Source organism: Pipistrellus hanaki (assembly GCF_964339955.1).
Source record: "Pipistrellus hanaki genome assembly, chromosome: 3".
Taxonomy (NCBI): Eukaryota; Metazoa; Chordata; class Mammalia; order Chiroptera; family Vespertilionidae; genus Pipistrellus; species Pipistrellus hanaki.
The window spans coordinates 59,141,184-59,159,927 of NC_140505.1; the positions used below are offsets into that span (position 1 = coordinate 59,141,184).

Consider the following 18,744-nt stretch of genomic DNA (forward strand, 5'->3'; position numbering starts at 1 on the left):
ATGAATAAGAGTGCTCAAAATGATTTCAAAGGAAACATTTTTATGAGATCTGAAAAATATCTGAGGTTTGAAAACAATAGGTAACTAATTAATTTCATCAACTTAGAAACTAAGAAAATGAAACAATGGATAAAGTTAGATTAGAATGAAATTGGGTTGTTATCACACACTTATACGCTTGTCAAACTTGTGGCCCAGCAAGCCACTTCCAGCCCACAATGAATATTTTGACTGGCATGAGCTTCAATAATTACAGAGCTTAATAATATTTTATTTGAAGAAAGAGCAATTGTCAGTGGTGAACAAGGGGATCTCTGCCTCAGGCCAGAGATAGTACTCTGCACTCCCACTAGTCTTGCTTATAGGAATAAATTCAAACAAGAGACAACAAATAACAGCAAAAGCAGGCAAGGATTTACTTGTAGGAAAACAATACACTCAAAGAGGATCTGAACAGAGAGCTCAGATGGCAAAACTAAAGGAGTGCTCGGCATATGGGTGTTTAAATGATTTATACCTCTAGGCTCAAGCCTCCTAGGCAAGAAGCAAGTTATCCTTCCAGTTAATGTATTTAAAAAAAAAATGTGTCTCTAAGTTTTAAGTCTCCTTCGTCTAGGTGCTAAGCCATCATTTAGACCACATCCTGGAAGGCTCTGACCCTTTCCTGCTCCCATAGGGTCCACCACCACGACTGTCCATGTTCAGTTTGTCATGTCACTTATTTCCTCCAAGCCCCAGCCGTCTCTCCCAGCTGATACCTTTCCATCTACAGAATCATCTTTTAAAGATTTCATTTAATAAAAATGTATACTTGGTAAGATGCGGAAGACAGCTTTTCTAATTACCCCAATTTTCTCCTGTCCCAGCAAATTAAAAAGAGAGGAAATGGGATCAGGATCCTGGTAGAGTTTCAGTAAAAACTAAATTAAATATTTGGAAACTAATTTTTTTTTTTCTAACTGGAAAGAGACCTAGGTATTGAGGAGTGAGTGCAGTGGTAGTATTAGATCAAATGGGTATAGAGTATTTTGTAAAGGAAGATGTTATCATAATAAAACAAGTTTAATACTAGACATATGTAAGATAAAATAAAGAAAACCAATATGTTTTTTGTGTTGACAAAATTAAAGAAAATCTTAACTTAATTATTTAATAATTTTTAAATTTATTGGAAGCATAAAGGGTAAATATACAACTATTGAAATGTAGACTAATTACTACAGTGTCAAAGTTAGTTTCTTTTCTTAAAAAAAAAAGGAGGGGTGGCACTTTGTTAGGTTGTTATCACACACTTATATGCTTGTCAAACTTGTGGCCCAACAGGCCACTTCCAGCCCACAATGAATATTTTTGTGGCCCAGCCAATATAATGATATGTAACAAACTTTTTAATAAAAAAATCATAACTTAATTTTTACAACATCCTGCTATACATTATCCTATCTAATAAAAGAGTAATATGCAAATTGACCATCACTCCAAGACACAAGATGGCCACCCCCATGCTGTCAAAGATGACTGCCCCTATGTGGACACAGGATGGCTGCCACAACATGGCCTGCAAGGGAGGGCAGTTGGGGGGACCAGGCCTGTAGGGAAGGGAAGTTAGGGGAGTCCAGGCCTATAGGGGAGGACAGTTGGGGTGGACCAGGCATGCAGGGGAGGGCAGTTAGGGGTGACCAGGATGGCAGGAGAGGGCAGTTAGGGGTAATTGGGCTGGAGGGGAGCAGTTAGGTGTCAATCAGACTGGCAGAAGAGTGGTTAGGGGGTGATCAGGCTGGCAGGCAGAAGCGATTAGGTGTAATCAGGCAGAGGCAAGCAAGACACTGGGAGCCAACAGTCCTGGATTGTGAGAGGGATGTCTGACCACTAATTGGGCTGTTGGACATCCCTGTAGGGGTCCCAGATTGGAGAGGGTGCTGGCTGGGCTGAGGAACCCCCCGCCCCCTCCTCGTGTGTGAATTTTGTGCACTGGACCTCTAGTTATATTAACAAACTACAACGTTCACTAATGACTGATTACTATAATCATGTTGCATTCATTTCCCTTATGCGCCTTACATGCAGTCACACCATTCCTGTCCACTAATACTAGCAGCAAATATTTTAGCAGCTGATTGCCATGTTATTAGTCTTGTTTGGTGTGCACAGTAGGAAATATTACACTTTCAGAGAACAAGAAAAATAGGTTTATTTTTGTTACGCTTATTATCTTGTGCAGCTATTCAGTGTCTGGTAAGTTAATGTTCAAGAAAAAATATTAATTTTTTATTAAAATGTATTTTTTATGTTAATGATTATGTGTTTATTTCAGCCCTTTGTATTCAGCATGTCTCTATTGAAATAAACCTAAGTTTCTATGAAAATTGAAGCTTTTGTTTTTTGCAGCCCACATAAACTTAAATCTTGTTTATTTGGCCCGTGTTAGCCTTTGAGTTTGACATACTTGCCAGTGTAAAAGTTCAGGAGTGGAAAAAAGAGAAAAATCACATTGGTGCTAGAAATAATTATATTTCTAACAAGTTCATATCACTTTTCTAAATTCTTAATTATGTTAAGTAACTTTGACATATCTTCTTTTTAAACTTTCCTTAATGTTTTTTTTTTATAGATTTTTACTAGGAAATCTGAGATTAAGAGTCATTCATGGAGAGCAAATGCTCATTTAAGCAACAGGCTGTTTATAAAATAAAATATGTCCTCACTTAATGTCATCAATAGGTTTTTAAGTGAAATAATGTATAATGAAACCAATTTTAGCATAGGCTAATTGATATAAACAAGAGTTAAATTCCTGGGGCATCTCATCAAAATTACAACAAAAACAAACAAAAAACACAATGTTGAACAAAATGACACAATTTGAGGACTTGCTATAGTGCCCTTTTACAACACTCCCCTTAAATTTAAAGTTTGAATATTTGGTTGTGATCCAGAGAATATCCTATATAATAAAATCCTAATATGCAAATTGACAAATGGTGGAATAACTGGTCGCTATGCACTGACCACCAGGGGGCAGATGCTCAGCATAGGAGCTGCCTCCTTTTGGTCAGTGTGCTCCCACAAGGGGAGAGCAGCTCAGCCAGAAGGTGGGCTCAAGACTGGTGAGTGCAGTGGCGGTGGTGGGAGCCTTCGTGGCAGCACTAAGGAGCAGTGAGCTGAGCTGTAGGGAGCAGCAAGCATGCAGGCAGTAAGTAGTGAGGGGTCAGGGACTGCTAGAGGGCACAGGCCAGGCAGAGGTTCCCCCCCACCCCAGTGCACAAATTTTGTGCACCAGGTCTCTAATGTAATTATAAGTTGTATACTAGTTTTATAAAATTCAGTGAAAAATATTTGATTACTTATTGAATGAAGAGAGTCACACTAGGGACTAGAAGATAAAATATAAATTAAGTCTTCATGAATACAGATTGGAATGACAGACCTTTAAACAAGTTTGATATTAAATAGAAGTATTAGCATAGTAACAGTGAAAAAGAGCTTGTCACTTTTGTTTTCAAAAGTAGTAACATATATGTATCATTATGCACTATCTCGGCTGTAAAGTTTTAAAGGAACTTAGTTTTTAAAACATTTTTCTACATGTTCTGAAGTCTCTGTTCTGTAATTATACTCATCTAGAAAAAATACCTATTATTTTTATTATTTGTTTTAACTGCTAACACCTAAATTTGGAATAATGAAGTCCATGCTCTTCTAGAATTAATCTACAAAACATCTCTGAAACATGGATTCAGAGAAGAAAAGGAAAAAAAAATGTTTACAGTTCCCATTATTCTATTTTCAAATTACTTAGAAAGGTATAGAACTTTATAAATTCCATCCTAAACTTTATAAATGTTACATATAAACATTTTTTGTGAAAACATTTTTGAGAATTACATATTTAATATTTCAAATGAACATTGACAAAATTATCATGAGATAGGTCAGAACTTTGTTAGCCTCTTTTGAATTAACATGAGGGGACAGTAATTTTTTTCAGTGTTTGAGACTCTGGAGTGGTTTTTTAAAAATATATTTTATGGATTTTAGGGAGGAAGGGAGAGGGAGAGAGAGCTGCCTCCTGCATGCCCCCTCCTGGGGATCGAGCCCACAACCTGGGCGTGTACCCTTGACTGTAATTGAAACCAGAATCCTTCAGTCTGCAGGCAGACACTCTATCCACTGAGCCAAACTGGCTAGGGCTACTGTGGAGTTCTTAAGCAGCCCACTTAGTGATATAAAATACCCTGACAAAGATCAATAGTAAGATATTAATCTATTACTAGAATAAAATGCCATAACACAAATTGAATGGTACTTTCTGTACTAAGTCAATACCCTTTTGTATAGTATGTGTTATGACAGAGTTCTTTGAAGTTATCTCCTGTCCTCAAAATAGTTTGAGTAGCTTAGATCGACTCCCTTATTGCTATATGGTGAATCACTGCTGATTAGGTTCATGCTTCCTCACAATGGAATGCTACTTACCTGCAGGGAGCAATGGTGCCTAAAAATTTAAGCTCATTAATGGCTAATAGTTCTTTTCCTGTGAATGCACTGAATGCCTCTCAGGTTTTACTGAATGCCTACTATGTGCCATGACCTATAATGGGCTCTGGAAAACACTATGCTGATTACACACATTCCCTACCTCTAAGAGACTTTCCAATTTAGGCTTTAAAATAGCTATCCTTTGTTTTCTTTTTGGGGAGGAGGGTTTATAAACCTAGTTTTGATGTATACAGCCTCATATTTTCTCATTAAGAATGGTATAAAACAAATTTTGAGGGCTACTGTATTGTTTTTGTATCTATATGTATTTCACCTCTAGCCTAAATTAATGACGGCATTGTGAAAATGAAAGAGAAAATTTTATATATTTGAACAGATTCTCTGTATTTTAAAGTGGTCTTTGAGCTGATAAAAACGTATTTCTTTCTTATCTCTTACATAGTCCCTATGATACTGACATTCTTAAAAATAAATTCTGTTCATTGGTGTGTAAGGAAATAGAGTTCGAACAAATATTGGAGATGGGATTACAGGGTTACTAGCTAAGTGTCAGGTCCTGTAGAGAACTGATAAGGACAAGATTTAATAAAGGAAGCTGTCCATAGAAGTAGTATTAAGAAGAGGGGTAGAAAATTAAACTGCCAAATAGCAACCCTTTAATCACCCTGAAGTCTTAACTTGCTTTTTTAAAAACAAACACAAAACTTTGTGTGCTATCAAGTTAATTAAAGACTTATGCTAGGGAATATGAAGATAACTTCTGCTTACTGCCAAATATTTGCATGAAATAAATGCATGAATATAGGAGTTGATATGTTTAATGTTCTGCTTTAATATTGAACATTTAGATCAATATATTCAGCCTAGACTGAATATTCTAAAACCTCCTCATAATTTTTATTGTAATTAAAAGTAAATTATTCTTTCATTTTTATTACTGGTTTAATTCAAGTGACATGAATTATGCAAGCACATTAGCAGGACATTAGTTTTAAACTTAGGATTTTTACTAGATGAGAAAATTATGTTCTCAATTTAACTTATTAAACCTTTAAAGACTGGTTTTATATATAATTACAACCATAACTTGAGTTGTAAAAACACTGACTTAACAATTTTAATAGGATGTTAAAATTATGATTAAATACAGAAGTAACAAAAAATAAAATATTCTGGTGTATATTGATTGCCATCATACCAATACCTTCTACTATTTTACCAAGAAACATTGTGTGTGTTCAGTACTGAGTAATAGAAAGCTAATTTTGAAAAAAAAAATTGTATCAATAAACATGCTACATTTTGTGAATATTGTACAACTTTTGTTGTTACTGAAATACATTTTGGCGTTATGCTGTGGAATTTTATAGATGAACTAAAAAGAAATAATTGTGTGAAATTCAATATTACTAGTTATAGAGGAAGGGTTATGCCTCTCTACACCATAGCTCACATTTACTTTTAAAGTTTCCAAGTAAGAACAATCTCTTAGGTCTCATAATCAACTTTAAAAAATATGCTTTAATTTTAGTTTATTGTTCCTCTTAGTCTTTTAATTGTTCACATTTTCCTCTGTTTTGGGTACTAGAAAAGCAGAGACTGAATCATATGCCATTATACCAATTGTGCAGGGAACATGCTATGTATTCTTGTGCATTAATCTTATAGTGAACTATATTTCCTCAGGATTATTTCATCTTCACTATAACCCAAAATATCTACTTCATACAATTGATTCTGTTAGCTTTGAGTGGCAGTATAGTATAGTATAGTATAATATATGGCATTTAACCTCAGAAATATCTGAGGGTTTCTTCAGCCTTCACCAGGACTGATATTCAACTAAAACTCAGTATGATGTGGGCAACCCAGTGTTGGTTCTGGGCATTTATTCTAATTGGAATGTACTTATTTCTTACTTTTCATTAAGTATTTTGATTATATATTTCAGGATTCCCTTTTTGTAATTTGAGGTCTTGGTCAGGTTACATGGTTTTATAGAGTCTTATATTTATTCATCTGTAGAGTAATTTGAACAAAATTAGCATAATGCTTAGCATATTGTAAGCACTCAATTATAATTGTTATTCATAATAGGTATTTTTATAAGTCCTTCAAATCCTTTCCATAATTTGTTATTAAAAATCAGAGATGAAGACTGAGAACTGGGAAGAGAATAACACATTGTTGATAAAATATATATTAATACTTAATCAAATTTATTATATGATTCTGTATTACAATATACTTATAATTCATATGAATTGTTAAGTGTACATTTTAGGAGTATATTTTTTTTAAAATCACCTTGTTGTAATTTTGCTACTTTATATATTTCAGGTGTGATTTTTATCATATGTTGCATTCAGTATTTTAGCATAACTTATTTCATTTGATCCACCCAGTCACATTTTGAAATGGGCAGTTAAATCAAATCTTATTGTCTTATACAGAAATGAAAACACCTTTAACATAAAGATCACCAAATTTCACAAATATGAAACCATAGTCCAGTTTCCTCAATGACATTGCAGTCCTTTTAACTAACTCCAAATTTACTCAAACTTCTGTTTTATTAAAATGCTTATAAGTACTTATGTTATTGACACATTAAGTGAAAAATATGACTTTCCATTAATATAGTACCAACTTCCATCAAATATAAATTTTTCTTAAAATTAATTTTATTTTATACAAATCATGAATAACCTGAAGAAAGTATATAGATGTTAGTTAAATGCAGAATTATTTGTAACTGACCATAGCAGTATTTGAAATAATTCTCAACCTTGAATGTCCACAAATCATAAGTGCCACTTAAGTATAATTTTGTTTTATAATTTGTCTAAATAAAAACACATAAACATACTATGCATGTTCAATATTTAACATTTTTAATATGTTTCAAAAACATCTCAATTATGACTCACAATATTTGGCTTTATCTGACAGTTGGGAAAACTCAAACACCAACTTTAGGTTTCTAAACAATGCATACCTTTAAAATGCTAAATAGCCGAAACCGGTTTGGCTCAGTGGATAGAGCTTCAGTCTGTGGACTGAAAGGTCCCAGGTTCAATTCTGGTCAGGGGCATGTACCTTGGTTGTGGGCACATCCCCAGTAGGGTGTGCAAGAGGAAGCTGGTCGATGTTTCTCTCTCATTGATGTTTCTAGCTCTCTCTCCTTCTCCCTTCCTCTCTGAAAAAAAATCAATAAAATGTATTTTAAAAATTCTAAATAGATCTCAATACTTTCTTATTTATTTTATTTATATATATATATATATATATATATATATATATATATATATATATTTTATAAAAAAAAATATATATATATATATTTTTTTTTTTTTACAGAGAGGAAGGGAGAGGGATAGAGAGCTAGAAACATTGATGAGAGAGAAACATCGACCAGCTGCCTCTTGCCTACCCCCTACTGGGGATGTGCCCACAATCAATGTACATGCCCTTGACCAGAATGGAACCTGGGACCTTTCAGTCCACAGACTGATCCTCTATCCATTGAGCCAAACCGGTTTTGGCATCAATACTTTCCTTTTAAAATTTAATACAGCTGATGCTATTTGCAAATCACGTATGAGAAAAATGAATATAAATAAGAAAACAAACAAAAACAAGCAAACAAAACACCACTTGAGACTAGACTCTTTTTTAATTTCTTTATTGATTTATTTATCACATATTTGTCCTCATCCCCCCATTCCCATCTCAAACCCTTCCCACACATGCCCCCACCCCCTGTTGTCTGTGACCATTGGTTAGGATCATATGTATGCATACAATTCCTTCAGTTGATTTCCCCTCCTTTCCCCCACCCTCCCCTACTTTCCCTCAGAGGTTTGACAGTTTGATCGCTGCTTCCCTGTCTCCGGGTCTGTTTTTGTTCATCAGTTTATGGTGTTCATTATTTCCCTAGATGATGTGATACTAGAAATAAGAACTAAAAATGAGACAAGCAATAATGGTTTGCTGAGAGGCAAATGAAACAGTCTGTAGTGAGTTTTATTCTGGGCCAACAGTTCTTTTGAGTCCCAATTTCAATGTCAAACAGTTCCTTATGTGTACATGTCAGCAATGATATTTCAGTTCTGGATGGTGGACAAATGGTGGTAATGCAGGTCTGACCCTCTCTGGTTTGGTCCTGGGCAACCTGCAGCAAAGCACAGCTGCTGTCTGCTAGTACAGCAAGGCGGTCAGCATCTTCCATCTCTGGAGTGTTTCTCTTCTGTCTTCATGGCTGGAGCAGTCCTGTCTTCTTAAGACATCCAACCCTAGTCAGTGTGCTCAGTTGGTTGAGCATCATCCCATGTACTGAAAAGGTATGGTTGGATTCCAGTCAGGGCACATGCCAGGGGTTGCTGGCTCAATCCCTAGCAGGAAGCATGCAGGAGGCAGCTCATTGATGTACATAATGTTTTTCTCTCTCCCTCTCTCTTTCTCTCTAAAAATCAATTTAAAATATTTTTTAAAAATGTTTTCTAAAAATTCCATAAATTACTACTTTGCCTGATTTGAGAAAGAAAATTTATAAGAATCATCAGCACTTAATTTTAAATGCTTTGTCTCTCTCAGATAAAGAATAGTAAGGGCTACCCAACAAGGAAAATGGTTTTCAGCTAAACATGAATTGCATGTTCATGATATTCCTACGGAATACCCGGATCTATGACTCCTTTTATACTGTGCTTGAACTTTCTTCTTGAGCACATTGTAGCTACTATTATACTTCTCTCACATTCCTTAACCAGACAAAATACTCCAGCCAAATGGCATTCACACACGTCTGTTTCCCACCCCATCTTTTCTTCTTCTCTGGAGAAATGTTTATGACTAGCGAGTGGAAAGGATAATGCAAAATAATAAAATTTAATGAAGAATAGTAGAAGTCAACCTTGCAAGAATAATTATAAAAATAAGTTCACATTTATTTAATATATAACATTTGCATTTCTGATACAGCCATATCAGCAAAATACAAACAATATTTAGAAATGTGGGTCATTATTTTCATGTTTTCCTGAGCTAATCTACTTTATGTTTAATAAGCATTTTTGAGTAGTACATAAGTTTAATCCAAAAATTACATAATAATACAATTTTTATTTTTCTTACAATTATTTCATTAATCAAATTAAGGAAAACTTTTTTAGGGCCTCAAGTACAAACCTCATTTTTTATATTTATTTAATTTAATTGTGCATTTTACAAAATGGCTTTAGAATGAAATATATAAATGAGGGAAAATAAGGTGTTAGTAATATGATATAACTGGATACACTAGGGTAGTGTTTTGGGAAAAGATTTCATACATATATGAGAATCAAATGTATAATTTCTCAATAGCACTTTGTAATTATTGCACTTCTGGTTAATTGGGACTAAGAAATATTAAGAATATGAATTGTTAGATGTGCAGATTTCAAGAAAAAATTTGAATGCTTATTGTCAAAAAAGTGATCATCTCTGAAAATGACTAATAATGATAGCAGAAAAGTGAAAAGATAGCCTATCAAGTAGATTTGAGAGCCAAATTAGTGCTCCCCCCAAAATACTTGTTACTTCTCTCCAAAACAAACAAACAAGCAAACAAACAAACCCTAAGACCAAACAATCTGGCAATTTCGAAGTCCTGGAGTAGAGGAAGTGGGTGGACAGCCACATGCACAGGTATGATGGTAGAACTCCCAACCCGAGCAGAATAAAATATAAAAATTGCTGACCTTTTTTCACATTACAACAACCCAAGGTAGTGTATAAAATACTTGAGCACCCCAAGATGAAGCAACTTTGTAGATAATATCAATTCAAACCAGGTCTATGAGAACATGATCCTCCATACTGTTACAATAAAATCTGTCCAGTGAGAAGGTACATTCTCTGAGACTTATCCCCTTCTATTTCTCTATGTTCCTGATTGAAGTGAAACACAAAGGGAGAAAATATGGAAAGTCATTTACAAAGTCACAAGATTATAACTTAGTTCATAATTTTGTTTTTCATTAGACAAGTTGTATGAGGCTTTGAAATCCAAATAAAAAAGACCTAAAAAGGGCATTCCAATTCACATCCACAATATCCATGATACGATTTGCACCATAAGAAAATGTCTAAAGATTCCATTTTTATTCATAAAAGGATATATCAATTTGTTTTAGCTTCTCAGTCATCAAAGCAAAGGAAGAAACATGATCACTCTGATAAAATAAAAATAAATATTTTGCTTAACAAAAACACAGGTTTTTTATACTAAAATCTGAGAAACAATGTTTTCCAACATCTGAGAAAATGTTTCTAAATATTTGAATATTTGTAATACCATATGATGTACAGTACTTCACACATCTTCACTAATATGTCAAAAGTGGATATCATAACACATTTCAGAAGTATTTTTGGCTGATTTCAATTCAAATGATGTTGTCCAGATACACAGATTACTAATAATTTCATTAAAGAACAGAATAATAAATCTATGAATTAAACTCATTTGGGCTCAAGGTGCATTTAATTGAAAGGAAAAAGTATTATCTATGCTAAGAATAATTGTACTACATAAAGGTGTCTATTATAAAATACTTAATTCTGTAATAGGAAGAATGAGTATATATGTGGTATTTATGATATACAGTTTACCAAATTATATTTCTTAGAGTGGAAGCTTGGAAAATGTGTATAAAAGTATGAGTTGATTGTATTTATTTACTTATTTTATTTAATTTTTCTCACAGCAAAAATATCCTATTGAGTGACAGGCTGTTTTAACCTCCATAACAAGTAATAAAATGTCTACAGTTGGTTAGGAACAGAGTTATAAATTATAATATACTGAAAATATGGAACATACACTATAATTACAGTAAAAAATTTAAGCTGTGCATAAATGTGTATTAAGGGAATGTTCAGAATATGCCCAGGTTTTCACTCAGCAAACACATCCTTATTCTTTCCAAATGATCCAATCTAATAAAAGAGAATCATGCAAATTGACTATACCTCCATTACACCCACAAGCCACACCCACCAGCCAATCAGGCGTGAGTATGCAAATTAACCTAAACAATATGGAGTTTGACAATATTGGTTCATTAATTCAACATGTACCATTTTAATGTAAAATGTTAATAACTGGGAAAAACAACTATACTGTATAAAAAATTTCTGTACAATACTGTAAGTTTTCTATAAATGTAAAACTTGTTTTTCTTATTCTAAGAAAAAACATTCATTTCCCCTATGAATTACTAACATATTAATTTAGTTTTAATTTCTAGTGTGTCAATTATATTATTTATTTATATTTTCATTAAAGAAAGATAGATGGATAGACGATAGAAGAAATATAATATTTACTTTATGAATTTCATTGGCAATTTTTGTACCTATCTAATAGAATGCATTGTTTTTTCAATGTAACTATATTTATAAGTGAACTATGGTAATATATCAGATTGTTAATATGATACCACTTGTATATTAAAAAATAAAGCAGCATAGATTTGTAATCTTCTATAATGTGAGTTTTTCTTCCCCATTCTATTTTACATGTTTTCATTCCAATGCAGCATAAGTTTAACTATATTGTTATATTGAAAATCAGAGTTTAAGTCTACTGCTACATGTTTTGAAAGCTCAACTGCTCTAGTATTTAAATAAAGTGAGACTATAGATAAAAGTTGCACACATTGGTGATAACTATTCAAAACTCATTTCCTTTTTATTCCCCAATTGATTCAAGGGATGCTTACTTTAATTTTATAATTCTAATTTAAATAGGCTCAAAATCAATCAGTGAGGTTTTAGCCCATTTCTAATTATTGAGTTCAACATGACTAAATTTTTCCCAAGGAACCATACAAAAAATAATTTGGGGAAACTTTTTGTAAACATTTATTTACTCATGCAAAAAATATATATGTATATATGAAGGAATAGTTTCTCTTGTGATGGGTGTTTTGCTGCCTGAATCTGAAACTTGACGGTATGGCAACCACGAGGGAAACAGCAAGTGACGTGAGCTGTCTGTCTCCTGATGTGATGAGCTTTTCAATCAATCACTTCCGGAGACAGCCTTCCTCTGGATTTGACAAGAGAGATAAATATTTCCTTATTATTTGAGAAAAGTTCTCATTGTTTTATGATACTGTATTCACAGGATCTTTCAGTACCCATAATTTTACCAAAGTATAAGCTATTTTTTTGCCAATTTTCTGGGGTACCTAACTTGAAAACATTAAAGCTAAAACCATTTGAGAACTTTATGCCTTGAAAGTTGACTTTGAATTAAAGTATAAAATTACTTTATTTTTTTCATTAACAGTAATCATGTACTTTTTTGGTTCTCTTTAAATAAAAAATATGGCAGATTTTTGCCTTTTACCATCTAAGTCCATAAGATAAATGGGCAGGTTATAGCTATAAAGAAATATATCATGCATGAGGTAGTACAAATTGTGTTCATTCAAGCTCAACACTGGCTAATATTCCATTTGTGCCTTCTGGCTTTTACAAATGGATATATTCCTGGTTGAAAAAAATAGAACATTTAAAATTTTTTGAAATAAACATTGCTTATTTCTTTAAAATTTACATAAAAATTACCAATAAGTATCTAATAAAAATTAGTCTATAGTTAAACTGCCAAAAGTCAAAAGATTTTCTTGTTTTAATAGGAAAGAATGGATAGATGGCCTGTAAAAATGTTATAAAAATTGTTATGAAACACAGGAATAGACCCAAAATTTAAATCTAGACTGAAAAATTATTTCTATAAACAAATATTTTAATATCCTATAACTTTATCACACTGATATAATATCTCTGAATCACTTTTCAAGAGTTGAACAGGGAAGATAAAAATACAAATATGCACACACACACATACACACACACACACACCACATACACACATCCACCTGCCATCTTAATATCAGTTTTACACATAAAATTATTTTAACAGTATTATGGTCATGATAATAACATATGTGAAGTTGCCATGACTATAATATGTTATGTATATTATAAATTCTAAGAAAGAAGTTAATATGTAACACATTTTTTCAAATTATAATATCCTCTCATGCTGATCTTGTGAATAAAGTTTGAATTAAAGCCCTCAGATATTATTTATAGGTATTAGTAAACTTTAGTTATTTTTATTAACACTTGAGCATCCTTTTGAAGGAAAAACATAACTTCTGCTGAAGTGGATACATATAATTTAGTTGAAACTGCATTTGTATGTACTAGATGATTTTGAACATTACATGAAGAATGGACAGAGAAACTGAACAGATATTTTTCCAAAGAAGACATTCAGATGACCTACAGCCACATGAAAAGAGGCTCAGCATCACTAATTATCGCAGATATGCAAATTTACACCTCAATGCGATATCACCATACTTATCAGGTTGACTATTAGCAAAATGACAACAAATAACAAATGCTTTCAAGGATGTGAAGGAAAAGGAAATATTGGGCATGTTGGTGGGATTGTAAATTTTGCAGTCACTATGAAAAAAATATGGGAGTTCCTCAAGAAGTTAAAACTAGAGATATCTATCATAAAACCCAACAATTCCACTTCAGGATATTTACTTGAAGAAAATAAAAACACTAATTTGTAAAGATATATGCATCTTTATGTACACTGCAGCCTTATTTGCCATAGCCAAGATACTGAAGCAATTTAGATTTTCATTGGCAGATTAATGAATAAAAAAGATATGGTTCATATATGATATGAAATAATCAGTTACAAAAATTGAAATCTGGGACAATATAAATGGACCCAGAGGGTATTATGCTAAGTAAAATAAGACAGAGAAGAACAAACACAGTATCATTTCACTTATATATGGAGTCTAAAACTAAAACAAATGAACAAAAAAGATAAAACATAAAAAAGTTCATAGATATAAAGGACAAACTAATGGTTGCAGAGTGGAAGGGGAGGGAGATGGGTGAAAAATGTGAAGGGGAATAAAAAGTACAAACTTTAAGTTATAAAATAAATCACTGAAATTTAATGTACAACATAAGGAATATCATCGTAACTTTGTATGGTAACAGATGGTTACTATACTTACTGTGGCGATCACTTCATTATGCACATAATATTGTAAGTTAACTTTAATTAACAAAGCAAGATGCTGGACTTTATGGACTTATGTTTAACTTGACTATAAATATAGGTTCAAATTATATCTAGCAGATTGGCCTAAAGTTTTGAGAAACACAATCATACATGTTATGTTGTAAGCGATTTTATAACTCTCTGCCCTTACTGTGCAGGTTGCTTGGAATTAAAGGAAGACACCATTGAAAACCTCCTCTCCGCAGCCTGCCTTCTTCAGCTGCCCCAAGTAGTGGAAGTGTGCTGCCATTTCCTCATGAAGCTTCTGCATCCTTCCAACTGCTTAGGAATCCGAGCATTTGCAGATGCTCAAGGGTGCATTGAATTAATGAAGGTGGCTCACAGCTACACAATGGTAAGAAAATTTAATATTAGAGGCATAGCTGTAGTACCAAAGGCTAAAATAAATACTGTCATTGCATTGGACTGCTTTTTAAATTTTAACATAAATGTTGTATGATGGGTGCCTTTTTATTATGGAATACAATGCAAAACATTACATAATGGACTTTATTATGGCTTTATTTATATTTTATAGGCAATACAGATATAAATATTATTTATTTTAGATTTTATAAGTTGCTGTTCCTGGAATATCTATCTTTATACACCCACTTTCACAGCTACCCTTTTTCCCCCATTTATTTAATTTTTTTATTGAAGGGCTAGCAGTTTCTGGAATTAAAATTTTTCTTTTGCATTTTTCTTACAACCTCTCCACTATGGACTGAGTTGTATCAAGCAAAAATTTATGTTCAATTTCTACCTCCACTGTGATGATATTTGGAGATGGGTATTTATATAGATACTAAAAATCATTTGAATTGTACACTTTAAGGTGTGACTTTTTTTTACATTATATTCATTCTAAAAGAGAATAAGCAATTACAACAATTTTATCCTCATAATTTTTCACCCTAGAAATAATAATTTTAAAAACACTTAATATAGCCTCTGTCTTAAGCAAGCCCTATAAAATTGCTAACTATTTTTTCTATTTTTATTATTAACTTTATTAATGATTTGATTATTATTACTGGAACAATCAATTTTAAAGTATAAAACTTTGCCTTTCCAAGTCAGGAGAATAATTCATATAAGATAAAACTCATTAAGCTTTATTATTACTATTTATTAAAAAGCTCTTATTTTGACATTAAACAATTTTTCAAACCACTAATAAAACATTTAGTCATTTAAAAGTCTTCCAATTATTTTTCTTAGATAGAATTTCAATATTATATTAGTTTTCTTCTTTAATCCTTTAAGAAAACTAGTAAATTACATGAAAATGTAGTAATACAAGGAAAGATACATGCTTTATAATTCTATCATCAAATACTTCTTTCAAAATTTTTCATGACTGGGTACTGTACTACTATTGAAATTGCATGAACCATATGAAATCAATGTAAACAAATATTTCATCAACTGAAATATCAAAGTCCAACTGTCAATTAATTATACACATTTTATTATAATTAGGATCTCCTGGTTTAGCTAAGCCGAAGAACAATATGGTTCCATATCCACAGGGATAATGGTCCCTTCTGGTCCAGTTTGAAATTATTAATTTAGTAATAAAAATGTTTTTCTTGCAGCTGCTTAAATTGTTCTATAATTTGTCATTCAATAATAGCAATATTTTTAGGCACTTAAAATGTATGCCTTATAATAAAATGTATTTAAAACAGAAACTAGAAGAGCTTTAGCTAACATGTCTGTTCAAACTTAAATGACTTTTGATTTCATTTAAAATTAATATAAGTTAAATTTAAATGAAATTTCATCTCTATTGAAATTTAAATGATTTCAAATTCTTTTGGAGGCAAAAGCTCTAGTATTCTCTAGATGTGCATGGGTTGCTATTTTAGTGAAGAAAATGTATTGAACAGTTGTCTTTCTAGACAGTTTTCTCTCAGTTCCATAAAATTATGAGATGAATGCTTGTATCTCATATTATAATTTCTCACCACATATTTGCTTCTGATCCTTATTTAACCATGCATATGTACTCATCCAGTCTATTCAGTCTGTGCTTTGTGAGCAAACCTATTATGCTATGATTTTTTTTCTTGTTAACGATGTTATAGTAAATCATCCCAATTTTCCTATTATCTTCAGGACTGAATTAACTTTTTTATTTGCTATAATTATTTATTATTTCAAAAATAAGATTTATTTGTTTAAATTTTAATTTTCTTGCTAAGATTTTTTAGATATGAACTTGGTCTTCAAAGTCTAGATATTAACTTGCTGTCTATACTGGTATATGTTTTCTATTTATATTATTTGTTAACTTTTCTTTAGAAATTTCACTCATTTATTTGGTTTCAGCTATTGATTTTTTTGTGGATGATTCCAAAATCTATTTAGGGAAAGGACCCAGCTTGGCAGTGGTTCATGTGTAAAAATACTGGAACATTTTTATTGTGAGCTCATTATTAGCCAGAAGTGTGAAATCAACTTTAAAGCATTTGAAGTTTGGTGGCATAAATATAAAGATAGCAACAAAATAATTGAAGGAAATAGCTACCCTTGTTCTTTAGTAGTCAGACTTCATTATGAGACCTGTGTTTAATTATGTACATCAAATTTTTTAAAACATTGGAGAATGATAAGCAGAAACAGATGAGAATATCAAGAATAGTAAATATTTTATCATTTCTTATTAAGAAAAGTTGGAAAAACTATGGGTTCCTGTGGCTGGATACTATTAGGAAATGAAAATAACTGTCTTCATGTATTTGACAGAACAAACTTGTATCTAAAACACTAGCATTTAAGTATTATTTTGTTTTCTTTTATTAATAGTATAATCTGTTCAAAATAAATACATAAAATAATATTTTAGTTTATTTGCTATGCATGAAGAACAATGAAAATTTCAGAGTCAACTTTAGTTTTCTGATATTTCTTTCTCTTCTGGGTTGTCTATTTATACTGATCACCAGTGCCACTTCCCTCCAAGGTCAGATCTGCCTTTAGAAGAGACTCCTGGAACTGCATTTTCCAGAAATCCTCTCTCCTTATGGTTCTGGGTTAGAATTTGCCAATAAGAGGCATTCACACAAGAAATGGAAAGTTAAATAGGACACCATTATTCTCCACACACAGTTGCACGTACCTATGTGGGCAGATGGAAAGTTGAAATAAATTCTAAAGGAGACCTTGAAAGTGACTTCCTTCATTGTGGACTGAAAAAGTTGATGGGAGCCTTCCATAGATTCTTATGAAATATGGTGCCTCTATGGAGTGTTTTTGAGAAGAATTCCCATTAAACTGAATGTTGAGATTATTAGAAATGTCCTTAACCTTGATTTCTATAGTGCTATACAAAAGCTGAGTAGGTCTCCAAATCCACAGAGTAGCTTGTTTTCTTAAGCTAACATTGTCTTCAACACATACCCCAAAATAGTAGTTCATCAAACTCCATAGTTTGATATGCATAGGACCCTGCACCTAGCTACATGGACATATTTAAAAAAAAAAAAAAAAAAGAGAAAGAAAGAAAGAATTGGTTTACCCTTCATATATACATATTTGCTGTGGATCCCTTTTGCTTGTACTTCACTTGAGATATTTTTTTTGTCTGGAATCTTTGTTATTTAATCCTAAGTGACCTTTCAGTTTCCTAATTAAATTAATCCATGACTAAAAAATATCTTGAATCTTTTCATGGCATTCTTTTTCTTATCTTAGTATTCCTCTTCTTAGGGTTATGTTATGTCATCCCTTAAATAATTAGTTATCTATTTTATGTCTTTATGACTGGTTTTCATAATTGTACTGCAAACTCTTCTGTGTCAAAGAGTAAGCTTTTCAATGAAATTGGTTTTGGCCCAACAATGCATTTAATACCTTGTAATGTATTAATTAAATCACACAGTTCTTTGGTTACTTTTTCAGGATGTGATTCTTCACACTTCTGAATTCAGTCAACAAGATTACACATGGTTTTCCTCTAACTTTCTTTCCAATTGCATTTCCTACCATTATTTTCCTGTTCATACAGTTCCAGCCACACTGACCTTCTTACTGTTTTTTTTTTATTACATCAAGCATATTATCACCTGATGACCTTT

At 32.2% G+C, this 18,744-nt stretch overlaps 1 protein-coding gene across 2 annotated transcripts in view; it reads left to right on the forward strand.

Moving 5' to 3' along the window:
• KLHL1 (kelch like family member 1) overlaps nucleotides 1-18,744 on the forward strand; it is a gene marked incomplete at its 5' end in the record, with an annotated part of 314,402 nt that overhangs the window by 125,206 nt on the left and 170,452 nt on the right. For both annotated transcript variants that reach the window (XM_084879715.1, XM_084879716.1), the window contains one exon: nucleotides 14,818-15,014. In XM_084879715.1, the coding sequence (XP_084735841.1) occupies nucleotides 14,818-15,014 (197 nt within the window). The remainder of the gene's footprint in view (nucleotides 1-14,817; nucleotides 15,015-18,744) is intronic.